This window comes from Gobio gobio (genome assembly GCF_949357685.1).
Source record: "Gobio gobio genome assembly, chromosome: 8".
NCBI classification, from domain to species: Eukaryota; Metazoa; Chordata; class Actinopteri; order Cypriniformes; family Gobionidae; genus Gobio; species Gobio gobio.
This window is the reverse complement of record NC_137114.1, coordinates 26046772-26074745: the sequence shown is the minus strand read 5'-3', so window position 1 is coordinate 26074745 and position 27974 is coordinate 26046772. Positions and strand designations below refer to the sequence as shown.

At 37.0% G+C, this 27974-nt stretch overlaps 2 protein-coding genes across 3 annotated transcripts in view; one reads left to right on the top strand and one right to left on the bottom strand.

The window, feature by feature from the left end:
• trim3a (tripartite motif containing 3a) overlaps window positions 1-27971 on the top strand; it is a 40732-nt gene extending 12761 nt beyond the window's left edge. Inside the window, exons 1-14 of one of the 2 annotated variants that reach the window (XM_079824311.1) lie at window positions 5184-5405; window positions 7726-7899; window positions 9564-9804; window positions 10602-10753; window positions 11001-11181; window positions 11363-11710; window positions 12682-13072; window positions 15153-15256; window positions 15368-15535; window positions 16067-16235; window positions 16746-16805; window positions 17253-17323; window positions 17570-17710; window positions 25862-27971. In XM_079824311.1, the coding sequence (XP_079680437.1) occupies window positions 7754-7899; window positions 9564-9804; window positions 10602-10753; window positions 11001-11181; window positions 11363-11710; window positions 12682-13072; window positions 15153-15256; window positions 15368-15535; window positions 16067-16235; window positions 16746-16805; window positions 17253-17323; window positions 17570-17710; window positions 25862-26014 (2325 nt within the window). In that variant the 5' untranslated portion in view covers window positions 5184-5405; window positions 7726-7753 and the 3' untranslated portion in view covers window positions 26015-27971. Of the gene's footprint in view, window positions 1-5183; window positions 5406-7725; window positions 7900-9563; window positions 9805-10601; window positions 10754-11000; window positions 11182-11362; window positions 11711-12681; window positions 13073-15152; window positions 15257-15367; window positions 15536-16066; window positions 16236-16745; window positions 16806-17252; window positions 17324-17569; window positions 17711-25861 lie in introns of those variants that run through there. The other variant, XM_079824310.1, reaches the window with a different exon arrangement.
• The window catches only part of c4 (complement component 4), a 26864-nt gene continuing 26178 nt past the window's right edge, over window positions 27289-27974 (bottom strand). Inside the window, exon 41 of the mRNA XM_079824309.1 lies at window positions 27289-27884. Coding sequence (XP_079680435.1) covers window positions 27743-27884 — 142 coding nt within the window. The 3' untranslated portion in view covers window positions 27289-27742. The remainder of the gene's footprint in view (window positions 27885-27974) is intronic.

Genomic DNA, 27974 nt, shown 5'->3' with positions numbered 1-27974 from the left:
TTAACTATAGAGAAGGGTATTTTGCTAAATATTATAACCTTTATTTTACCAGGAAAAGAAGCATCTTTTACAAGAGCGTCTTGGCCAAGAGTGACAGCAACACATCTCACATGGGTTTAACAGATAACATCCATCCATCCTTACATGTTTACACACAAACAAGTTAAATAAAAAAAATAAATAAATAAGATATCAACATGTAACTACTAGTTGAAACATCTACAAACCGATGTTTCTTTCTCCAAATCATTTAAAGGTCCCATGGCATGAAAATTTCACTTTATGAGTTTTTTTTTTAATTAATATGAGTTCCCCTAGCCTGTATATGGTCCCCAAGTGGCTAGAAATTTTGATAGGTGTAAACCGAGTTCTGGGTGTCCTGCTCTGCCTTTGAGAAAATGAGAGCTCAGTCGAGCCGATCTGGAATCTTCCCTGTATGTCGTCGTACGGGGAAAGGTTACCTCTCGCTCTCTTCATAATGTTGGGAGCTGTCAATCACACGTTGTGTATCTGCACACTTGCCCAAACTGTTGTTATAATGAATGACGCTGTTATGCTGCACAACGGAGCTCTTACTGTATTCATATCGATGTCGTGTTTGCTGTTAGTAGTGGGGAAAGCATTTTGTGAGAGAAATAGTGTTGCAATGACGAGATCACTGCATTCACACGATAAACATCTGTCTACTCAATGCTCATCACTGCAGCCTTTCATGTGATGGGAAAAGATCTGAAAATAATGCTATAATCAACACTTTCAAGATTCATTCATCTCAACAGCTGTAATGGTAAAAAAAACGTAGTAAAAGTATTCGAGAGGGGTTCCACATGTTACAAAGTTCGTAGAATTAGGAGGAAGGAGACAGGGTCGGCGTGACTGGGACTTGTGTTTATTCAGAACTCTCAGATACAAACAAAATAAACTTGCGCTCACAGCGCTCTCAACAACTCAGTACAATATGACTTTCTCAGCAATCTTTCTCCAGCTCCCCGTCTCTCTGGACCACGAGTGTCCAGTGCGTCTCTCTCTGGCAGTGCTTTCTTGCAGACCTCGCTAAACCACGCCCCCTCCGCCACAAGATCTAATACTCATTTCAAATGCAAAGATGTCAACCAATCACAACAGTGGACGTTTTCACTGAAGTCTCACAGAAGACACGGCCTTTCAAACAGAGCATTCAAGCCATAGGGCTAATATCAGAATAGAAAAAAAATGCCTTTTATTTTTTAATTATGACATTTTATGATGTAAAAATCATACTAACAATATAAGTACACCTCAGGAAACATAAAATAATTTTAAAAATCCACGCCATGGGACCTTTAACATCACTTTAAAAATGTCCAATGAAACCTGCTCCCTAAGTTTTAATGTCAATTGCAAGTTATTCCAAGCAGAGGGAGCAGCAACTTTAAATGCCTTTTCCCCTAATTCAGTACGAACCACTGGGACAGACAGTAGGACAAATTCCTGGGACCGAAGGCTGTCGCTACCAACATGTTTTTTTTATAGATGTATGTATGAAGATATGAAGGAAGTAGAGCCAGGATAGATTTATAAATTAAGACATGCCTGTGTTTTAGTCTACGGATGGACAAAGCAGACCATCCAACCCGAGCATACAACACACAATGATGAGTGAGGGATTTAAGATTTGTTATGAACCTCAGTGCACCATGATAAACAGTGTCTAAAGCATGTAAACACTGAGAATATACACATACACATCTCCATAGTCCAGTACAGACATAAAAGTGGCAGCAACAAGCCTCTTTTTAGCCTCGAAGGAAAGGCAGGATTTAATTCTAAAATAGAAACCCAATTTCACTTTCAATCTTTTCACCAGTTACTGAACATGAGGGCCAAAGGAGAGAGAGAAAATCCAGATATACCTAGCCTGGATGCCAGCCGAACTTAGCCCCACCCACAACATTTGAGCTCGGGCAGTTCGGTCTGGGCTTGATCCGTAGAGGAGTAATTATGCAAGTAATTATAACAGAAACTGTTCGGACCAATGAAATTGTCAGGGCGGGCTTTATACGATGATGGACAGATGATAAACAGTAACGTAATCATCCACGTTACCAAAGAGCGCTTGGGTTGAATTTGTTCTAATCCTAAACGGAGAACTTGTTCGTATATGCATTCACCATTACTATTTCTCTCAGAAATGATGATCGTGTTGGTAAGTACTCTGTGTATCCTCAAATTCTTTTTTTACAACACCGGCAAAGATCGTTTACACTCATCTTACTTATTCCAGCGTGCGTGTAGACAGGGTTGCCAAGTTTTTACAACAAAATCCGCCCAATTGCTACTCAAAGCTAGCCAAAAACAAGCCCAATAGCTTTCCGGGGGGGTTAGTTTGACAACTAACGTTATGCGTCGCTCCGTTGCTCTGATTGGTTGTAGGTCTATCCAATTGAGGTCTTTCCTGGTTCGGTTGAAACACGCTCCATAATCACAGCCCAATGGAGCAGTATCAGACTCATATTCTGACTAGAATTGAGTATGACGACGTCAGGCTAAGATATACCTATACTGAGTCACAAAATCAATCTCTGAACCTTTCGAAGTAACAGAAAGAAGATTATGAGGGATTGATTTTGATTTAGAAAACAACATGAATTTTGTTTTATCAACATTTGAAACTAGTTTCAGTTCAAGTAAGTTATGCTGAACAATATTAAAAGCAAGCTGTAATTGAGAGAGAGCCAGAATGGGTGTGGATGCTGTATCATCAGCGTAATAGTGAGAATTTACTTTATGAACATTCTGATCAATATTATTTATAAATAGAGTAAATAGGAGTGGACCTAGGACTGACCCCTGCGGGTTACATTGAGTGAACCGGAGATAAAACCTTTTGCCTGTACACATTGAGTTCTGTTTGAGAGATAGTTATTAAACCAACCAATAGCATGTTTAGATAATCCAATACTGACTTATGATCAACAACAGTATCAAATGCTTTTGATAGATCGATGAATGAGGCTGCACAATGTTTCTTGTTATCAACAGATTCAATCAAATCATTTAGAACTTTTAAGGCTGCCGTAGTTGTACTATGTTGTTTTCTAAAACTCAAAAGATTGTATTCAAAAGATTGAAAATCAGACTGAATATTATTAACAGAAATAAAGTCCTTCAATTGATTATTGACAAATGTTTTGAGGGCTTTGGGCCAGGACAAACAAGTATTTGTGTGTGTTGGATTTCAGCCTTTAAACAGGGGAAGAACAAAAGCTGATTTCCATATAAGTGGATTTTCATCTAAGACAAGTGAAAGGTTAAAAATATGAGTCAGAAGCGGTGCGATAAAATCAGCTGCTAGCTTTAAAAAGTAAGGTTCCAATTTATCAGGACCTGCTGATTTTGAAACATCTAAAGATTTAAGGGCTTTGCACACCTCAGAGTTAACTGTCAAAAAAAAATGAATCAAACCAAATAAATCACAAACAATTTATTGAAAAAGTGACGTTTGTGTACATTTTCTATTGATCACAGCATTAGGGGCTGTTTGCACAGAACGTTTGCACAGGTCGAAGATCACACCGACGCGACCGCCTCCATTTTTTTCTTATTTTCATATTTATAAGAAGCATTGCATTGCATGGCGGATGGCGCGTCTCATAAATGAACCAAAGCTCTGAGTATTGAGAATGATATTTGAGTATTGTGGATAGTTTACAACAGGGGTGTCCAATCCTGCTCCTGGAGGGCCACTGTCCTGCAGAGTTTAGCTCCAACCCCAATGAAACACACCTGAACCCGCTAATCAAGGTCTTACTAGGCATACTAGAAACTTCCAGACAGGAGTGTTGAGGCAAGCTGGAGCTAAACTCTGCAGGACAGTGGCCCTCCAGGACCGAGTTTGGACACCCCTGGTTTACAAAATCAAAATGATTCAGAAAATGTTTGCCATTGAAATGACTGAAATGACTGGGAAAGAAGTGTCCCAATCAACCTGAATTCACCCTATACTCTTTAAAATCACAATTGCATTGCATTATGTTGTTTTAAATAAAAACATTTTTTATTTATAACATTCATCATTACCAATTATTCAGTTATTTGTATTTACTACATAATGAATTGTGTTCAATGTCACAATAATCCTATTTTTTAAGCATTAGATGCATTCTTTCAAAAACATTAAAAATAGTAGTCAAATCTTTTGATAATTTTAAATATAATAAGCCTTTGTAATGTGCCTTTAACTACACCTTTAACTTGTTAACTATATTCTAAATAAACTACAACAAAATATATAAATTTTGTCCTGTTGCTTAGCTCCCTCAGTCACATACCTGACTCAAAGGCTCATTCATTATGCGGCTCATTATGGGTTCTATTGTCTCCTCTTGTGTAAATCACAGCATTATTCATGATCATTCACACCCCTTCGCATACGGCCTTTGTAAAGAAAAAGTGTACAAAATGTAAATCAATATATTGTTTTATGTGAATGAGCAGGCACAATGATTCTCACATCAGTTTGAAGCAAAAACTCTAGGGCAACAACACCCATTAGGCAAAAGTCTTGTGGACACTATTGTGTTAATATCTATTGTGTTATATCTATTGTGTTAATTCAGTGACTTACATTTTTTGTTTTTTCAAAAACCACGCATAAACAATATTATCTCAAAAATACAAGCATGGACATACATGTTGCTCACATATTATGGTAGCCCAGTTTGTGCTGAATACAGTGTAATGACACTTTTGCCATTAATATGTTTATAAGCAACTGAAAAAAGCACAAATGTCAGAGCATGTCAAAACTCCTAAAGGGCCCCAAAACTGTGCAGAATACTAGGGATTAATGTGTCGGTTCATGTGTCTGGATCATTTTTTGGTCATGTTTGCACTGTTGCCTGATTTGCATAATTTCTTTAACGAATTTGGTGCTGAAACAACAGACACAGACGTGTACAACTGAAACAATGCTATCAGCGGGCGTCATTTATTGCTAGCAAAATTTCCCCAGGGTTTTCTCTCTTCTGTAATAATAAGAACTGCTGCTTTTTTGAACTTCTTTTTTTAAATCTTTCTCATCTCAGTGGCTAGCATTTAATCTCTCGCTCTCTTTTTTTTCTCTCTCTGTGTGTGAAAACAGAGGAAGGAACTGGGAGGATTTTTAGGAAGTGCCTTTTAAAGACTTCCTTTTTTTTCCTTCCCCCTGTGATGAGACAGAAATGAAAGGTGCAGTGCTCAGATAGATATTTCAAATGTGTGTGTTTGTTTGTGTTTTTTATTAAAGTCTGAGAGGGAAAAATCACATTAGGGAGCATAAAGAGAACAGAATATTGCCGCAGCTCCGGGGCACCGCAATCTGCTTTTTTTCCCACAAGCTGGAAATGAAAGATTACTCAGGAAGTACAGAACATCTGACGTTACAGGTTAGTCAAGAGGCAATTGGGTGGTTTTGAAAGGGATGAGACAGCATTTTTCCTGTCTTCTCACCGCTGCTGGTGTGTTCATTTATCACTGCACTAATGTGAGATACAGACCTTATTTGATTTGACATGAGTAAAAAAACGAGGGTGAGTGACAGAAGTACTATGTTTGGAACAAGGTCTTTCCTTACAAAAATACTTTTTTTAGGGCACACTTTAGTTTAGGGTAAAATTTTCACTATTAACTAAGACTTTTGCCTCAATAAACTCCTAATTACTGCTTATTAATAGTTAGTATGGTAGTTGTTAAGTTTAGATATTGGTAGGATTAAGGGATGTAGAAAAAAGTAATGCAGAAAAATGCATGTAAAATGTGCTTTATTACACCAATCAGGCATAACATTATGGCCAGGTGAAGTGATGATCTCTTCATCACGGCACCTGTTAGTGGGTGGGATATATTAGGCAGCAAGTGAACATTTTGTCTTCAAAGTTGATGTGTTAGAAGCAGGAAAAATGGGCAAGTGTAAGGATTTGAGCGAGTTTGACAAGGGCCAAATTGTGATGGCTAGACGACTGGGTCAGAGCATCTCCAAAACTGCAACTCTTGTGGGGTGTTCCCGGTCTGCAGTGGTCAGTATCTTTTAAAAGTGGTCCAAGCCAAGGAAGGAACAGTGGTGAACCGGCGACAGGGTCATGGGCGGCCAAGGCTCATTGGTGCACGTGGGAAGCGAAGGCTGGCCCGTGTGGTCCGATCAAACAGACGAGCTACTGTAGCTCAAATTGCTCAAGAAATCAATGCTGGTTCAGATAGAAAGGTGTCCGAATACACCTGCATAGCCATAGTCAGGGTGCCCATACTGACCCCTGTCCACTGCCGGAAGCGTCAACAGTGGGCATGTGAGCATCAGAACTGGACCACGGAGCAATAGAAGAAGGTGGCCTGGTCTGATGAATAACTCATTCTTTTATATTTATTGAAAAAATAAAATAACATATAAAACCAACTTTATTTCTGAACTGCCAAAGTACACATCCAACATCAATGTAATACACAATTAGCAAATTGTGTGTGACCTGACCTCTACCAGCCTGTTTGACGTTACATGGACCTACCCTTTTATTTACAGTATTATTACAGTTATGGTGTTTCTCCAGCCGTTCATGCTGCTTGTCATCGAAGAAGAAGTGCCTGGCACATGGCTTGTGTTTCAACATGGAATATAATAGTCATACTTTCAGTAGACAAAATCCTCCTCACTCTCAAATCCTAAAACCAACAACAGGGAATCAGACGTGGGTCAGAGGTGGAAAATCACAGCAGACAAGGAAGCACATGGATGCTGAAACAACAGCACAAATTGTGCTTGCACAAACACACAGACAGACAGAGAGACATATGACTCTCAATAACAGTAAGACTGTTATGTTTTGGGTATCATGGGATTTCACATTTGTTTGTTTGTGAATGATAAACTGCTGTTCCCTCTGTGCACATTCATTGATATTGAACAATAACATGTTAGTTGATGGAGGGAACAGGGCTAATCTGTTTTCTATCTGGGCAGACAGATGTTCACATGGATGTGTGTCATGGATATAGCTGACAGCCAAAGCTCCTGCTGTCAGACACTTCAAGCTGTTCATTCCTATGGACACTTTTATTTCCTAGGGCGTTGTTTAAATCAATATAAAATATATTTTATTTTTGTTATGATACACAACATCACAGCATATTTGAAATATAATTATTTTGTAACAATATAAATGTATTTAATTTCACTTTTGATCATTTTAATTAGTCATTCCTGAATAAAAGTAATAATTTAAAAAAAAATTCTCACTGACCCCAAAGTGTATAAAGGTGTGCTAGCGTATAAAGGAACTTCTCAATTGCCTGTTATATACCCTTGTTCTGGACTCTTAAGATTTTCAACTTAACAAAATATAAAACGACATCATAATATGAATGATTACAGTTTAAAAACTAGAGGGCATATTTTAGTTAAAATATGATATCCAAAATCAATGTTAATATTACTAAATGTTTGTACTGTGCATCATTTTTTATCAAACTATATTTTGTTATTATGCACATTTTAGAAAACATCTTTTGTAAAATTGCAAAAAAGTGTGGAAGTATTATTTAATTGTATTTAGGTCCGATTTTATTCTAGATATTGTTTAATTGTACTACCATAGAACCTTGAGATTATGCAAGATTTCCTTGGTCTTTGCATACATTCATGGGATTGTAAAGATGAAATGGGCAGATCTACAGCTGTATTCAAAGATTAACGTTCTCTTTATCTCTCTCTTATAGTCTGAGAGGCCTCTGTCTCTTCATTTGAATGCCTCTCACGATGGCTAAGCGGGAAAGCGGTAGCACCAGCCCGGTGGTGCGTCAAATAGACAAGCAGTTCCTGGTGTGCAGCATCTGTCTGGAGCACTACCACAACCCCAAAGTCCTGCCCTGCCTGCACACCTTCTGCGAGAGGTAAACTGACACATCACAATAGAAAGTGGCTCGTGCATGAATGATCAAATGATTGCAATCACGCAATAGCCTGAATGCGACTTTCAGAATATGCTAAAGACTGTCTGTGTTCACTGGTGTGGAAGAAATACACTCAATACCGCCCCAAAACACTAGAGGTCTGTCGCTTTGGGGGTGTGTCTGTAAAATAACAGCAATCTAGTTGTCTTCAAGATGGCTCAGTGTTGGAAATGACAGTAGCTCGACTGTTTTCAGGAACAAACTACATTTTCCAGCAAATACCGGTGTGCATCTGAATTTTTTTGTAATATTTTATTATAGTCTAGCAAACTGAGGTAATAATCCAACATGCTTGCTGTCCACTCTCTCTCTTATGAAATTCCGTTTGGGAATTTGATTAATTTCAGTGAATTGGATCACTTGGATAGTTCAGTTAAATGAGCCCCCATCCAGATGCCGAAAATTACATTTTGGGGTGAACTAACCCCTTAAATCTTAAGTTTTTATGTTCTGTAGCCATATTTATAATATAAATTTTACAAAATAATATAACAATTATTCAATTAAAAAACACCATAAAATAATCTTTATTTCCAAATTGTATACATACAATATCCATTTCATACAATTATTCCTGCCGCAGCCTAGCCACATTGATAACATTTGATAAAATAATATAATATTTATTAAATAAAAAGTTATTAAAAGTAGTATCAATTTAATACACATTTAAAAATTCTACCACACTCTAGTCACATTGAAACAATATTTAAAATAATAGTACCTAAAAAAAATAAAAAAAAATAATAATATATATATATATATATTCAATTAATAAACAATAAAAAAAATGTATTTCTGTATTGTCAAAGTACACATAAATGTCATATACTTTTTAAAATTCCACAACAGTGTAACCAAATTGAAATAATATTCATTAAATTAAAAAATAGTGCTAAAATATAAAACAATCTTTGTTTCTGAATTGCCAAAGTACACATATAATATAAATTGAATACACTTTTGTTAATCCTGGCACAGTCTAGCAACTTTGAAAGCATGTAAACTGCACTTTAAAATTAAATGTATTATTTGATTAAATATAGTAAATTATGTAACTAATCTAATTTAAGCAAAATTGTTATGACAGACATCACTGACTTCACCTCTCAGTGATTGACCGCATCCCACAATCCTCTGTGCAGGTCTGCTGCTCTGCTCCGAGAGAGAATGAATTGAAATCCCCATGCTCAGCAGTTCCACCATGCCAGTGAACATGTACAGTTTGACTTAATGCTCTTCCTGAGCTTCCAGAATAGTAGGAAAGCAATGACCCAGATGCTGGATTTTGGTTTAAAATGGCTGTCGTATGACATCATGTATAGAGACCGCACAGTAAGGCACAGACAGAGATGACCATAATCCCTCTGCCGTCACTGGGCTGGAATCTGAGCCTCAGTTTTTATCAACAGATCATATGTTTTCACATGAATGTTAACTACTTTTATTTTCTATCATCCTGTCAAACTATTTACCACTGAGATTTAATGAGACTGAAAAAATGCACACCACTATATTAATCACGTCTTGGGTTATATCTTCATTTACAATCCACTTGATGTAGTGGGAAATCTTTACAGTCTTTCCCTATGTTTTCATCACAGATGCCTCCAGAACTACATCCCCCCTCAGTCCTTGACCCTGTCCTGCCCAGTATGCAGACAAACCTCCATCTTACCAGAAAAGGGTGTTGCAGCACTGCAGAACAATTTCTTCATAACTAATCTGATGGAGGTGTTGCAGAGGGAGCAGGACTGCACCCGTCCCGAGGCCTCCAGTGGGCTGGAGTCAGCCGGTGCTGCTACATATGCCCCACCCCTGTCCTGCCCCAACCACGAGGGCAAGGTAAGCATGACTGACAGGCCAGTACAGATGAGATTAGTGCAGTGGACTCCTACTATGAACTAAATGTACATACTTTGATGCTGATAGGAAAAGTATATACATTTGAACAAGTACACAGTACAAGTATTGGGACATTTGCAGCCTTCAAGTAGTAATTATTACAACTTGTAGTTATGTGCCTATGAATACACCAAGCTAATTCTTATTTACCAAAAGTGCTATACATTATTTATATATATATATATATATATATATATATATATATATATATATATATATATATATATATATATATATATATATATATATATATATATATATATATATATATATATATATATATATATATATATATATATATATATATATATATATATATAATATATAATTTCAGCTTTATTTCAATTACTGAAAATGGATAGATGTCTTAATTAATTTAAGTTGTTTTTAGTTATATATTATTTAAATATTTATTCATATTTTGAATGAGCTTTTATTTTAATATTTTCAGTTATCTTTTTCATTTTAGGTTTTGTAAATAATTTTATGTGCTTGTCATTTTTATTGTTTTAAATGATACATTTCTATTTAGGTGTAATTACATTTTATTTTTATTTTAATCATTTTAGTACCCCAACTTAAACCTATTTATTTCAGATAGTTGTGCAACATTTCTAAATCAATTTTTCACCTGATATTTCGATTTTATTTTATTTCAGATAATATTTTATTTCATACAGTCTTTCCCCATATAGAGTGTGTTCAGCATTTCAGTGAGTTTTTGCCGCCCTCTGCAGGTCATGGAATTTTACTGCGAGTCTTGTGAAACGGCCATGTGTTTGGAGTGCACAGAGGGAGAGCACAGAGAGCATGTGACCGTGCCTCTGCGGGATGTTCTGGAGCAGCACAAAGCCGCGCTGAAGAACCAGCTGGATGCAATTCGCAACAGGTTCGTGCAGCCAAATATAATACTAAACTCGCTGTTAATCTGAGCCAGTATTTCCAGCTCATTTGAACCCATTCTGTATACACTGAATTCTTCTTTAAGTTTAAAGCTCAGCTATTTAAATAGGAGTCTTCTTTTTAAACATGTTTTATGAAGTTTCTGGTAGTTTGCATAGCTCAACTGCTGGAGTCACACTATGACCTCCTTGCGGAACGTTTGACTGAACATTGCCCTCATTCTTCATCCGCAGGCTTCCTCAGCTGACTGCAGCTATAGAGCTGGTAAATGAGATCTCCAGGCAGCTAACCGACAGGAAGAATGAGGCAGTGACAGAGATCAGCAATACATTCGAGGAACTAGAGAAAGCACTGCACCAGCGGAAGACTGCCCTCATCACTGACCTGGAGAACATCTGCAGCACCAAGCAGAAGGTGGAAAGCTTAATCCTTAAAAGCATAGTTTACCCAAAAATAAAAATTCCGGTCTTATTTACTTATCCTCATGTCATTTCAAACCCATATGCTGTTATGTTTTCCATGGGAAGCAAATATTATTTTATTTTGTATTTGATTTGATTTATTTAAATTTTTATTATATTGAATATTGTTGCAGGTGCTGCAGGCCCAACTCACTGCATTACTGCAAGGGAAGGAGAACATCCAGAGCAGTTGTAGCTTCACAGAGCAGGCGCTGAACCACGGCAGCCCCACTGAGGTGCTCCTGGTGCAGAAGCAGATGGGAGAGCGGATGGGCGTTCTCGCCCGCCACGCCTTCCCTGAGCAGCCCCATGAGAACGGCCACCTGGACTGTCAGGTGGAGACCGAGGGGCTGCGTCGCTCCATACAGAACCTGGGAGTCCTGCTTACCACCAGCTCCGTGGGCCACACCAGCGTGGCTACTGGAGAGGGCCTCAGACATGCTGTTGTCGGGCAAAACACCACTGCCACAGTGACCACAAAGGTGAGTGGCGTCACTCTTGAATCTTGTGTTTGAGATCAATTTGTAAGCATTCTGTAACTTAATTGAAACTAAGCGAGTCTGCAGTCGTGTCCAATATAATATTCACGGCTCCATTGTTCAGTAACAGCTTCTTTGCAAAGTCTGTATTACCTTGTGACAGATTCATAAATCAGCCAGTGCTGTAATATGCCGCCTTTCATTTGTGAATAAGAAATTAGTCCTAATTAGAGATTGACTGATATACAAGTTCTGTCTGATACATAAATAATCAATAATAAATGAAAAAGTTTAATGCATTTAAAATGAATGAAATAAATATAAACAATAACATTACAAGAAATTAAAATATAAAGTAAAAAATAAAGTAAAAAGTAGAAAAAATTGTAATAATTTATTTGGATTTTCATTTATTGTAAATATATATATTTATTTGTATAATTTATTTTAAATCTATTAATTAATAATTTAATTGTTATTGACTAATTGTTTTTTATTTAAATATTATAAAAAGATAAAATATTTTTATGAAATCACAATATCTAATATCTAAATATAAATTAAAAAAATTGTTCAATATGAAAATTACGTTTATATATATATATATATATATATATATACAGTATATATATATATATATATATATATATATATATATATATATATATATATATATATATATATATATATATATATATATATATATATATATATATATATATATAAATTATAATTATTTTGTTATTTTATACTTTATTTATTTTTATAATTTACTTTATTAAATTAACTATTTATTTATTATTTAAATATTATAATTATTTTTGTCAAAATTCTCTAATATCTGCCAAAATGTAGTAGGTTTTGTGCCCTTGAGCAAAGCACAAACCACAGGTTGTTTCAGAGGGACTGTCCTTATAATAAATGCTGTAGGTTGATTTAGGTTCGTAGCATAAGTCTTCAACTGCCTTCCCTAGGACAAAGACGGTGAGCTTGTAAAGACTGGAAATGCTGCACTGAGGGCTCAGATCAGCGGTCCAGATGGAACCGTCACCGAAACAGACATAACAGACAACAAGAACGGCACCTACGAGATCGGCTACACTCTCCGCTCAGAGGGCGAGTTCTCCTTCTCCGTCCTGCTCTACGGGCAGCCTGTAAGGGGCAGCCCCTTCCGCCTGCGAGCCATTAAACCCTGCGACGCTCCACAGTCGCCCGATGACGTGAAGAGGCGCGTGAAGTCTCCCGGAGGAGGTGGAGGGGGTGGAGGACATGTGCGCCAGAAGGCTGTGCGCAGACCTTCAAGTATGTACAGTACAACGAAGAAGAAGGAGAATCCCATAGAGGATGAACTCATCTATAGAGTGGGTAAGTTAAGAGCTGAGTGTTTTATTTTACATCTTTACATCAGATTGTATCCTGAAATCCAAAAATACATGTTTCAGATTGTAAATATACTTTATTATACAGTTTGTAATATATTTTGGTATGTGATGGTTTAAACAAAATATATGGATATAATATAACTTGGAAATATATTTCCTTAAGCCACTAGATTTACAACATATATTTAGCTTATATTTGAAATATATTCTGATTAAAATATCATTATATATATAAATATATATATTGCCGGCATGGAAAAGCCATGGAAATGTATATAATATTAACCCTCTATAGTAGTATGCATTATGTTCTAACCATGAAGTATTTTTTTAAATACATTTTTATTACATGAAATCGCTTCAGTCATACAACGTACCACAATGGAAAATTGTCAAAAAAGTGACAATTATGATTAAATATGAGAATTTAAAATTATGATTTTCTTTTTTATTTAAAGACACATTTCTTTTAAAAATTGATAGATTTACTTGGTGTACTTGGAACTCATTAGCCTGGATGCCAGCCGAACTTAGCCCCGGCCACAACATTTGAGCTTGGGCAGTTCGGTCTGGACTTGATCCGTAGAGGAGTAATTATGCCCGAACAGAAACTGTTCGGACCAATGAAATTTGGGGGGCATTTGGGGGGTAAAATATGTGTTATTTTGGCAGGGCTGCCTGCTAAAATTCGCATTCCTGGGTCTGTATATCACATAATTGGGGTCGCTTCAACCCTTGGTCATGGAAAACAACCCGCGGACTTGGCAACACAGTGCAGTTGAGTTCTGTTGACATTTGACAACTAACGTTATGCGTCGCTCCGTTGCTCTGATTGGTTGTAGGTCTGTCCAATTGAGGTCTTTCCTGGTTCTGTTGAAACACGCCCCATAATCACAGCCCAACGGAGCAGTATCAGACTCATATTCTGACTAGAATTGAGTATGATGACATCAGGCTAGGAACTCATGCAAACCAAAATAAGTAGCCCCCTATCATTTGACCTTCAATATGGCTAACTCTTCAAAACTAATCCTCACTCTCATCACATGGAAGAGCTGACTCTGCACTCTTCCTATTGCCCTTTCCATAAAATATTGCTGTATTCATTTTCTGAATAGAAGAAATTATTATTTTGTTATTTATACATAAATACAACTATACTACAATAAACACTTCAAATAAATGAATAACAGATAATCTGATTATTGATGCTGCTATGTATAAAAAAATCCCAATGGGGAAATACATTACTGCAATTCCACTGTGGTACAGCGTTGCCATATGGCAACATTAATATTTTCTCAATTTACAGTAAAACTATGTTAGACAAAGTTGATTTGTGAATAAAAATATCTAATTTACTCATCAAAGACGCTGCAAAAACAATCCCTCTTGAGAAGCGATGATTAGAAATGAGGTTAATTGAGCATTTTCTGGAGCACTTCAACAGGTGTCTTCCGGGTGACAGGGGGATGAGAGTTTTGGAGGGTCATTCAAATGTCATTTGACTTTAAAACAACACATCATTGGCTACCTTGAGGCATGCCCTTTTAATTCCCATAGTGCAATATATTTTGATTTCTCTGAATAACAAGGAAATTAGTAGAATAACTGCCATAACGAAATCAATATCATAAAGGGTTAAAAAAATATTTACAAAGTCACTGGAATTATTGCTTAGCAAATTGGTCTGAAACAGAATTCTTGAAAAGAAAAATACTTGCTCTGTAACCTACGGAACCGCTAAAGGGACATGGGACATATTGTGAGCGAACGCAAAGTTTCCTGGGGTAACGCAAAACTTTTGAGAACACAAAAGCATTGAACTATATTTTTTCCATCACCATGTCCCTTTAGGGACTCCATAGTAATCACTGGAAATGCCATGGAAAAATAAACGAAAAGTCTCTGGTCAAAATGTGTGAGAACCCTGCTTTTTATAAATACAATAATGCAATAATTTTGCAGTCTTTTAAGTTAACCTTTAAAGATGAAAGGTTGTTTCTGCTTTACTGTTGGTCTGCATCAGAATGTGTCCACTGACCTCTTATTTGATGTGACAGGGACACGGGGGCGAGAGCGAGGGGAGTTCTCTAACCTGCAGGGCATCTCTACCACCAGCAATGGACGAATCGTGGTAGCTGACAGCAACAACCAGTGCATACAGGTAACACTAAGCAGCCTTACGGCCATATTTAAGAAGTAAATGTGTTAAATGTATTAAAAAAGGTGGACTGCGTAGCCAAAATCACTTTTGGTGTATTCTGTGATCTAATAGGTGTTCTCCAATGATGGTCAATTCAAATTGAAGTTCGGGGTCAGAGGTCGGTCCCCTGGCCAGCTCCAGCGCCCCACTGGTGTTGCAGTCGACATGAATGGAGACATTATTGTGGCCGACTATGACAACAGATGGCTCAACATCTTCTCCCCAGACGGAAAGTTTAAGGTAAGTTGCATTTATTTCATGATTGTAGTTTTAATTCTTTAAAAATATTATTAGTATAAAAAAGGATTAAATACATAAATGTAAAATGTATTCAAATTGTAATTCATTAATGACTTTTTAAAATTATTAAATGAAGCATAATTCTAGAAATCATAGCAGATTAAATTTTGTATTAAAAAGTTTCATATAATATAAAAATTAAAAATAAAATGTGATTGTATTCAACATAGTTTTTGAACATGAAATGCTTACCATACAAAAACGTGTATTTTACACGTTACACGAAAAATCTAAAGTGACAAGAAAAAGCATATGATTAAATAAACAGAAGAAAGATTTGATAAATTATTAAAACTAGTATAAATCTCCAATTAAAATGTAATACAGTATTATTATTAACTCACTTTTCCAAGCATCTAATGACTTTTACTGATTTATGTCGCTTGTGGTACTCTACAAATGTCTACTACATTAATTCGATTAATTAGTTGCTAATTATATGCTTATGTGTTTTTCTTGGCTTTCTGGCAGAATAAAATCGGTGCAGGTCGGCTGATGGGTCCTAAAGGAGTGGCTGTGGACAAGAATGGTCATATTATCACTGCAGACAACAAGGCCTGCTGTGTCTTCATTTTCCAATCCAACGGCAAACTGGTGACCAAATTTGGTGCCAAAGGAACATCAGAGAGGCAATTTGCAGGTAATGTCTCTTATTTTGTCAAGTTTCTTGTGCTACTGCATTGGTCTTGAGCATTTAATGCTCAAGGAAATCATCGGGTGCCCTCTCCCAACCTGTGGAGAAACTACAGAGTTCCCGCTGCCTCAAGAGAGCTTACAGCATCATAAAGGACACATCTCATCCAGGTCACTCTCTTTTCAATCTGTTACCATCAGGCAGACGGTACAGATCCATTAGAACAAACCGTCTCAAAAACTTTTTTTTTGTCCAATAGCTGTACAAGCTCTAAATGCCAAATAACATAATATTATTTTACATATGTATGCAATCTAATGTCTGCACATATCTGCACTTTACTGCACACATCTGCCATATTTGCTCTGGTTACTTTTGTTTAATTGTACATTTTCCTATGTGTATGCACTTTCAAAATGAGATGTATCTATCAATCTATCTAATCTTATCTATCCATCATCTTAATTCGTGGCCAGATCATGTTTTGATCAGATGCCTCTTTCTTTTTCTCTGCAGACAAAAGTACTCCGAATACACCAACAGAGCCAAAGCAGAGTAAATCTGGCCCTGCCTTCAGTGCGTATTAAACTTCTTTCATTTTTAGATGAACTATTCCTTGTTGTAGGTTATTGTATATGTAGATTATTGCATTATTGATTATTGAATGAGGTCATCTTAAAACAGAAAATCAGAAATCTCGAAATCTTTGTAAGATAATTGATTATCCACATAAAGAGAGCAATGCTGAGAGAAATGTTTGTGTGTGTGTGTGTGTGTGTGTGTGTGTGTGTGTGTGTGTGTGTGTGTGTGTGTGTGTGTGTGTGTGTGTGTGTGTGTGTGTGTGTGTGTGTGTGTGTGTGTGTGTGTGTGTGTGTGTGTGTGTGTGTGTGTGTGTGTGTGTGTGTGTGCGGGTAGAGGTTGCATAAGTGTTCTCTATGCTGACAGATTATTTCTTAGAAACAAAATAACATCTTTTGAATGTAATAATAACTCTCTCTTTCTCTCTCCTTTTATGGCCATAAGGTCCCCATTTTGTGGCTATAAACAACAAGAATGAAATTGTTGTGACAGACTTCCACAATCATTCTGTTAAGGTACACTGAGCTCTTCTCTTTTATTGCGTAAATTGTTCCACATACCATAACATGTAATCATCAAACTCGAAACAGTTCTGTTGTCTATTTTTATTAGGTTATGCCTCTAATTAATGACATATTAATGCAACTTTTGCCAATTAAAAGATGCTTTTGATATACATTTCTTAACATTTTTCGCTTTTTTGTGGTCTTTTCCCCCTCTGGATTGTTTTTGAAAGTCTTTTGATTTACGGCTTCTTTCAGGTTTACAATGCTGATGGAGAGTTCCTGTTTAAATTTGGTTCGCATGGCGAAGGGAACGGGCAGTTCAACGCACCCACCGGTGTGGCTGTGGATGGCAATGGAAATATTATTGTGGCAGACTGGGGTAACAGTAGGATACAGGTAGGCTATGAAACTTTCTGATTTGTATCTTCACATTAAATATGATTTAAAATAGTTTTATAGTCAATACAAGATCTGGACTAAAATTGATGCACCTCTTGATGGAAATCTCAAACAATGCAAGTGTCAAGCAATCTGTCAAGTCTCCTCCAGCACATCCCAAAAACGTTCAATGAATTTAAGTGTGTGAAAATGATTCTTCATGCTCCCTCTGAATCATTCTTTCACAATTTGAGGCTGATGAATCTAGATTTTGTCAGCCTGGAATATGGCCATAATGTGTCTTCCTACGTGGATGTTTAAGAAATGAAAAGCTACACACTCCATCAAGTAGGGTTAGAAGAACTGTTGCCAAATATATGACATGTTAGAAACATAATAATCACTGCAATAATGACTAATAATCAACTCCAATCATAGACTTCTTATGCATTTGCCTATTCTTTTTTTTTGGGCTGGGCAGTGTGTATATCAGTCACCTAGCCTTAAAATGTATTTATAAAATTAAATATGAATTTTATTTTTTTTTTAAACACAAAAAAACAATTGGACTTTTCTGAGACATATTTGCAATTACTTTCAGCCACCTAACCCTGTTTTATTTTATAATTTTATTTTGCAATTTTATTTAATTTTATTTTATAATACAATTATATATTTATTGTATTTTCATTTATTATTTATTGTAATTTCATTTTATGTTATAACAATCGGTAACACTTTACAATAAGGTTTCATTTGTTAACAATAGTTAACTACACTACGTAACATGAACTAGCAATGAACAAGTGAGCATTTATACATCTTTTATGTTATTCTTAAAATGTACAAATACATTAGTATCTGTAGTATGTTTTTATTACCTTAGAATGAGACATTTCTATCTACATACACCGCGGGTCCCCTTATAGTGAAGTCGCCATTTTACGCCGTCATGTTTCTACAGTAGCCCTAAACGGACAAGCTAGTCACTTTCTGACATTTTTGTCCTGTATCGGCCCCCGTAGCTTCTCAAGTGCTGCGTTCCAGTTCGTTTTTATTATGTCCTTCACTCACTAACTTCCCTCCGTCTTGTTCACTCAGATGTGCGTCATTGCTTACGTTGCATGAGTGCCCACTACTGGCGGAACCTTTGTAATGGGCTGAACTGGAACATCCTAAGCCCTTGATCACTTGGAGTCCACTACGGAGTTGATTTATTAGGGCCCAAGCCCTGAAAGGGCGCAGAGCCCTATTGTTCCCCTAAGGATTATTCTTTGTTTTTTTTTTTTTTTTTTTTTTTATTTTTTTTTTCGACTTCTCGGGTACTTTTGGGGCACTTAACATGCTCGAAAACTCTTGAAACTTCGCACAGGCGTCGGAATGCGCGGCCATCAGAGCCGGGCTGAAGCTGGTACCCGGGCGTGGCAGGGGGGCTCGACAGCGCCCCCTAAAGTGGGGTCTGAAAACTTGGTCCATATATCAAACACACTTGCACGTACATGTATGAAACTCGGTACACATATAGACCTCATCAGGCCGAACAACTTTCGTGCTCTAAGTTATGCGTCAGCCCTACAGGAAGTGAGCTATTATGGGTTGTTCGGAAAACGCATGCTCTGGAATTTAATATACTCCTCCGAGGCCATTGTTTCGATCATTGCCAAACTCGGTCAGCATGAAGAGAACATATCCAGGATGCTAAATTGCGAGCGGATTTTTGATATCTCAAATGGTTTGGCCGTGGCGAAGCAACGAATTTATGGCGAGAAAAGGGAAACAGGAAGTGTGTTATAACGTCAGCAAACATTGACTGATTTGGATGAAACTTCAGCTGTGTGTTCGTTGTAAGAGGCCGATCACATGGATATGACTTTTGTGAGTCAAAGTTATAGCGCCACCAACTGGCAGCAGGAAGTGTGTCACTTTCAAAAATGCTTTGAATCACCATCTTATTTTCACCCCATTTTCTTCAAACTTCATCAGTATAATGTGAAAACATGACAGATAGAGACGTATGAAATGGATTCCTGAAATTTCAAATACTGTTGCCATGGCAACGTGTCAAAGTTTAATAATCTTTTGGCTGTTTTGAGGCTCTTAGCATGCTTGAAATTGCTTGAAACTGCTTGAAACTCAACACACACATCAGAGATGTCAGTCAGTACACATTGGCAAAGCATCAGAAATGGACGGGGATGAGGGCCTCTCTAGCGCCACCTTTTGACAAAAGTGGGGGGGTTAGTTTTATCTTCAGTCACCAAACTCGGTACATATATTGTTCTCTTCGAGCCGGACAACTTTCTAATTTACAGTCATTAGCTCCGACCAACAGGAAGTCAGATATTTTGGTTTGAAGGTGAATATTTATGTAATTCAGGGTCTGAGTTTTTACGTTCTCCTCGTAGGCGATTTATTCAATCTCCACCAAACTCGGTCAACATGAAACAAAGATACGGAAGATGCTAAAATGCGAACGAATATTGGATATCTCAAACGGTGTTGCCATGGCGAGGGATTAAATAAGGACAAAAAAAGGGGAACAGAAATTGTCTCATATCTTGTAAAATAATATTTTGATTTAAATTAAATTAAGATTGTATGTTTGGTAATTGAACTTAGATTAATTTAAAATGACTATACTATTTTTCAGATGAATATATATATTTATTTTAAATATTTTTTTAAATAATCAATTCTGTATCTGTCTGTGCTGCTCTCCCCTCAATGAACACAAGATGGCAGCATTGTATTAGTTTTGAAGCAGGATTAAAAAAAACTTGTTTCTCTCTCTCTCTCTCTCTCTCTCTCTCTCTCTCTCTCTTGTTTATGTGATTTATGAGGACACAAATTTGTATAATGACATGGGTATTACACTGGTATTACAACGTGTATGTGTGTGTGTTTAAAAACATACTAAAACAATGTTTTATTAAAATGTAACCAAATAGCTTTAAAATAATCATACTATTTTTCAGATCAATATATTTATTTTATTTAATATATTTCTTCTGAATATTTATTCTCTGTCTGCCCTCCCCTCACTAAAGGGTGGCAGTGTTGTGTTATTTTTTAAACTCTCTTTCTGTGTGTGTGTGTGTGTGTGTGTGTGTGTGTGTGTGTGTGTGTGTGTGTGTGTGTGTGTGTGTGTGTGTGTGTGTGTGTGTGTGTGTGTGTGTGTGTGTGTGTGTGTGTGTGTGTGTGTGTGTGTGTGTGCAGGCCCGTCGCGACAAGGCAGGCAAACCAAGCAATTGCTTGGGGCCCCGAGCTGGCCTGGGGCCCCAAGACAGCGACAGGTTAAGAATAAAATGAAACGACAAACTGTGTGAGCGCCCCATTGATAGTCAATGCAGTAGAGTGCAATGACACTGTTATCGGGATCCCCCTTAAGGGGCCCCTCTCAGTAGTCGCTGACAGCAGCCAGACAACCACGCGATCTCTGCTGCGGCAAAATACAAAATCTTCGGATTTTAAGCGGAATTTTATGCTTCAGGAAGCCAGAAAAGAAAAAAGAGAAAGGAAGAGGAGGATAAGAAAAAACAAGATAGTGGTATGTGATAAATTACACTGGATAAAATAGCTCTACTTGTCTTGTACAAAAAAAGTGTAAGTTTGCAGCAGGTAGGCTAGCAAAAATATGTTTATGTTAGCTATCGTTACCTGCCTGACGGCAAATGCTGCTTGTAACGAACAGTTAGTGCAACTTTTTTTTCGAAAAGACGGAATGACATGAGATTGCTATAGCTTTGTAATAGGTTTTGATGAAAGTGGCATAGCATGCTATACTAACTATTATTTATGCTATGCATAAATAACCTGGAATAGTTAATATAGCTTGCTATATTAACAATTATTATAAACATTATTTAACCAGAAAGAGGCAGAGGAACATGATTTTTTTCATAGCTTATCTTAATGTGCTAGTGTCGGGATATATATGGTAGTGACAGTTTATGCAAATATGACATTATTTTTATGAGTTACCAATAGATCTTGAACAATTACTTTATTCTGTGGCAATTTTTACACTGTTACATTTTGAAGTACAGTATCAGGACAACCCACATGTTTGACTGGTACTGTTTACATGTTTTACTGGTACTGCCCACGTTTTACTGGTACTGTTTATTAACTATTTAACAAGGTATTATAGTCATCGGTTGCAACTTTATAATAACCATCCAGATAATGTTTATAGACAGTTTACAAAACAACTAGTAACCCTTAAGTATTCCCAAAGTGTTAGGAATATCTGGTCCGTCTATCTATGTAAAAGTAATGTTTATAGATGTTTAAAAAATGGTTACTTAAAGGTTTAAAAAAAAAATTAATGATACAGTGGTGTTTTTTGCAAATGTTTTCAAATTTTATGCACAGTATATGCAACAACAGTATTTGCACTGTAAACCTTTTTATTAATATAAAGTGTGGGTGAACTTAAACTGTATGGCTATGCTGCGGTATGCTGTGTGTGTGTGTGTGTGTGTGTGTGTGTGTGTGTGTGTGTGTGTGTGTGTGTGTGTGTGTGTGTGTGTGTGTGTGTGTGTGTGTGTGTGTGTGTGTGTGTGTGTGTGTGTGTGTCAGTGTCCTATCTGTGTGGATGCGTCTCATGTCAGCTAATCAAGGGACACTGACACACACACACACACACACACACACACACACACACACACACACACACACACACACACACACACACACACACACACTCGACGCATAGATAGACTTGCGTCAGTTTCCTGCTCACATCGAGTTCTCTTTTGCTCTTGAACAAACCATAACACAGAGGATTGTGAGTATTCTCATATTCGAGTCTTAAATTAGTTAAATAACGTCTTAAATGAACTTAAAGAGTTGTGAGGAAATGAGATGCGCGGGACCGCGCGTGAGATGCGCGGGACCGCGCGTGAGATCCGCGGCTGTTCTTAAAGTGACAGGAGCACTGATGATGCCTGTCATTAATGTTCATCAAAGAACAACGGGAACAGAGAAAATTGTAGCTTTAATGATGATTCATCTATATTTCATTTATTATTTATGCAGTTAAGGAAGGTTTGATAACTATTACATTTCTGTATAACAGGGAAGGCCATGGGTAAATATAACATTTATTATTTTGGTGATTTAGGTAAAATGGTTTAAAAAAACACAGCAGAACCACAGCGCATCTGATATGACTGGCATAACGCTGGCGAAGTTAGGGACCGTCTGCAAAGTTACATACAACATTGAAACGTGTATAACGTTACCAAACTTCACTAGCATTTAAAGAGAATGACAGTCATAAAACTGACTGTAAAGTGTTCATCTAGGTGTCAGGTATGATGCACACATTTTGATATTTAATAAAATAAACTGTCAAATCATATGGAAATATGGATATGCATTATTTCACTTGGATACTGTTTGGGCTCTAACACAAAATATGCTAGATTTAAATGCATCATAGCTGAACACTGATGAGAATATTTCTTGAGAATATATTTACAGAGATAATATTAGAGATTATATTTACGACAAATTATTATTATTTATGCGTTATGCGTTGCTATTGACGACGGCCATTAAGTAAAGAAATCCCACAGAATCTAGCTTAAAAAAGTGCTTAGAGCTGCTTTAGTTATTTGTTGTTTGTTTAATTTCAAATATAAAACTTGTTGAAATGTTTTAAGTGTGTGCATCTGTTCTTTTTGAACACTTTCATCTTGTTTGAACAAAACCGTGATAATATTGATAACCGTGATAATTTGGGTCACTATAATTGTGATGTTAAATTTCCATACCGTTTCATAGTGGTGTCAACAATAATCGATTCAGCGATGCATCGCAATGCGGGGCATGCACGATTCAGCATCGATGCGGCAAAGTGCCATAATCGATTATGTCACCGTTTATTTTCTGGACTTGAGTTGGACAATAAAGTTGTGAAGTTTCAATTACTTCCAAGGTCATAACAACAACAATCAAGATGGCTGAGGCGGAGGGAGATGACCGTGATAGACGGGTAATTAAAAACGCACCCAAAGATTGGAAAGCGGACATCTGGGCACATTTCGGATTCTGACGCCGGCTTCACACCGCACGCGGAGCAGTGGGTATGGAGAGCCGGAGCACGCGCCCCCATTGTGGATTCACACGGGCAGCTTTTGTCTCGCGCAGATATTGCAAATACAGACAAATATTGTACATTATGTAACATTTTCCGGTCTTCTCCTCCGAGCCCCGTCTGTCTCGTGCTTTGATTTATGATGGGCAGCATATGCTGCAAATGCGACCGCGTTCCCCTCTGTCCCAATCAAACATGCATATAACTTGTTGTATATAAGTAGTTCACATGATAAATGTAAGTTAACATTAAAGTGAATATATGCTTTAATCATTTAAACAGGCTTTTGAAGTTTGGGCAAAAACTGCTGGCAGTGTTGTGTTTTTAATTTTTTTAACAGCTCTGGATGTCATATGGTGATTGTGAAACACACGGGACACTTCACTACATGATTTCATGGTGAAATTTGTTATATTCCATGTTAATCTGGTCAGTTTTGATCAAGAACAATCCACTGTGGCTTTAAATCAGCGTGAGCAGCGTGGCAAAAATAGACTCGGCGCCGAAACGATCGCGGCACTACTGCTTCTGCTCCTGCGATGCGCTGCCGCGCCGCCTCTGCGTGCGATGTGAATGCTCTAATCTGTTAACATGGGCGCCGAAAAAAATATGCGCTGCTTACGCCCTGCTAACGCGCCTGCCACACTAAAATCAAGCACGAGAATTGGCGAGTCGCTAGTGTCAACGTTACTGTGTGTGTTGGACTGAATATTTTTATTGGTGCCTGGGTGGTGGTTGTTGTTACAATAGTGTGACTGTAATTACGGATTAATATTTGCACAGGAGTTCATGAAGTGCCCTGTCTTAGAGCTTTTTACTGTGTGTAAAAAAAAAAACACTTATGTTCACTGCTGGAAAAAGTTAACTTAGTTGGTTATTATTGCTCTATATAATTTCAAATGGTTCTAAAGCAGAGAGACGAAAAACATTTCTCATTCAAAGCACTGAAAGCAGTGATTTATGTTTTCTTTTTCAGGTTTGAAAATGCCATATCCAATACCCTGTACCATTCTATTTTATTTTATTTAATGACATTTATGTCAAAGATACAGGAGAGTGATAATACACACATAGCAGCCAATACAATCTGTTGTTCAATATCTGACTGCTTGTATTCCCTCATGATGACTGATTAAAAATTTGCCTTGTTGTGTGCAGTAGAATTTTGATGCATCGCAATGCATCGTAGAATCGAATTGAATCGAATCGTTACCTGGTGAATCGTAATCGAATCGAATTGTGAGGGCAGTGCCAATGCACACCCCTACCGTTTCATCCCTACTTTAGTGTGAATAAGTAAAAAAGAACTACAAACACCTTGAATTAAATACTGGCCTTCTGGACTTACAAAATTTTGAGCAGGAAAATATAACTTTTATCTATTTTATCCTATGATATTAAAATTAATCTAAATTTAAATTACATCATGGGTGTGGCTTGTGGTGATAGTGGCACCAGTTGCTGCGGTAAATGTGGCACATTCGAGCGATTCTAAAATATTCTCCTGTTTAAATGCATATTGCCTGCCGTGCACAGTTAAGCTGATGCCACCGGCGTGGCGGTGCCACCGGCTTGGGCCCGTCATCGCTGCTCGCAGCTTTAATTATAATTTTTTCCCCTTACAAAATTGTTTAATGCAGCATTCTATATGTATATAGGTGTGTTTGGGTTGTTTTAAATGTTTTTTCAAAATAATTAAAATATCAAACAGTTGTTTGTGGTGGGGTAAATTAAACACGATATGTGGTGACGTCAAAATCGAGGGAGCGAGGGTCTGTCCATATAAACTTCCTTCGTCCACTTCACGAAGTGGAATGCACTTCAAAATGGCGGCGGGGATTCCCCCGAGGGAAGTGCTTAGGGAAGTTCGCAAGTGCATGTCTAAAAGTGGAGTGGAACGAAAGGGAGGGGAGGAGTGTGCAATTCACAACCAACTAATGTTAACAAATGAGACCTTATGGTAAAGTGTTACTTTTGCTTTTTCTTTCAACCACTTAGCCCAGATTTATTTGTATTATTATTATTATTAAATCTATTCAAACTACATCTTTCTTTTTGTCATGTAGGTGTTTGACAGTTCTGGCTCTTTTCTGTCGTACATCAACACGACGGCGGATCCTTTGTACGGTCCGCAGGGTCTGGCTCTCACGTCAGATGGTCACGTGGCCGTGGCAGACTCTGGAAACCACTGCTTCAAAGTGTACCGATACCTGCAGTAAAGACTCGCCGTGATGGAAGAGTTAACAAATATAAGGTCTTCTTTGGCATTTCATGTTTTCCTTTGCACAAGTCTCTGCACATAAATTCCCAGCCATTTGACTGATGTTGATGTGAACAAATCCAGGGCTTCATGAATGTTGCATCCCTATTTGATCAATTTGCATTAATAGTCATTTCCTAAATGAATGTACTGTATATTGAACCCAAACAGGTGCTGTGTATATAACAGTGACCAAGAGGGCAGCTATCTGTGTGCTTTTACAAAGCCTTTGGTGCAAAACTTAAAGCTGCTTAACAAACCCCTCTGTTAAATTGAACAAGAACTGCAGGGAATAAAATGGCGGTCAATAAATGTTTTCTGGGCAAATCATTAATGCAACCGCTTAAGAATGACCTGTGGATGGAGCTCAAAATTCTCACATCAAACTGGCCTTTTGTGCATTGACTAGCTGTACATGTGTACGCATTTGTATCATATGGTGTAAATTTGATCGCCATTGATTTGCTGTAATATGTTTTTTTTTTTGGAGATCCACTCTCTCTTAGTGCGCTAAAGCTCAATATTAAAGTAACCCAGCTGTCAATGTGCTTTACTGGCTTTACTAGAACTGCTTGTAGGTTCATCGTGCCTCTGATTTTAAAAGCGACTTGGGCTTGCTACATATCACTGACCACAACAGCACAATTGACTTATTGCATGCTCTGTATTCACGTAAAAAAGTTATAAAGCAAGTTTATTTATTTTGTACACAATGGTATAATGTACAAGTTATTTTTCTAAGTTGAAGTGTTTTGTTTATCTGCCTTTTAATGCCTTCAGTGGTTTTCACAAGGTGTACAAAGCTAATGTGTAGTGAAGTACAACAGTTTTTTTTTCTTCATGCACATGATAGTCACCACATTAAAGGGAATGTTGATTTGTCACATCAAGACGCCGAAAATATGAACATAAAACAACAAGGGAAATTGAAATCACTCAGCCACTGTTGCATTTTAAGTTGCCAAATTCATGAAAGAACAATTTGCAGGGTACTTGCCATAGTTTACCATATTACTGAAGCATTTACTACTGTTTTTAATTTTGTTTTATTGCTCGTTTTCTATGAATGTAGAAAAATGAATGAAAAAATTAAAAAAAATATTTACTGCATTAGAAATGACAGTTTGATCATTTTGGCCCAGATGTTACACCACTATGTACACAAAAGCAATGAATTTTGAATCACAACAGCATCTGTACTTTATATGGAGTCATGAACATGTGCAAGCGATAGAAAGACGGTGTTGTTTAATACAGTATTCTATTCTGTTATAAAACTGTACAGTGTATAACCACAACAGGACACGTGAAGCATTTTAAACACAGTATTTAAACCGCAATAATGCACTCTTGAATATTTCTCAGAAATGTAGCATCTCTAAAAATACCCCTAAAAAGAGTACCCTTGATTTATGGTGTTGTAATACTGAAAAGTCGTGTCAAAGAGATAATATCTGGGATTATTGTAATGCATTTCTTCCATTTGACAAGGGTAACGTGAATCTACTGTATTGCCAATACACACAGAAAACTGAATTGAAATGCTTCGGACTCTATTTTCCAATGTACCAAACAACTGTAACAGTCTCTTTATATGTCAGTATATGCACTAGAAATAAAAGCACATGATTTACAGAGCCAAATAATGATGTTTTAAGTGGTTATTTTACCATCTTCATTATGTTTTCTAAATATCACAGTGTTTAATAGGGTGTTGCTTTATAAATTCTTTAAGAAGAAAGCAGGCTGAGCGACTTGTGGTTGCCTTGCATTTCTTTTCTTCTGGTATCTTCTCGATCCACATGTCATTGTTCAGTACATACCTGAAACTTCAGAAACAACAGAAGAGAAATGTTTTATAACTCAAAAAACAATTTGCGTTTTTGTCTTTTCAATAAACTTCAGATTTCAAGGCTTAC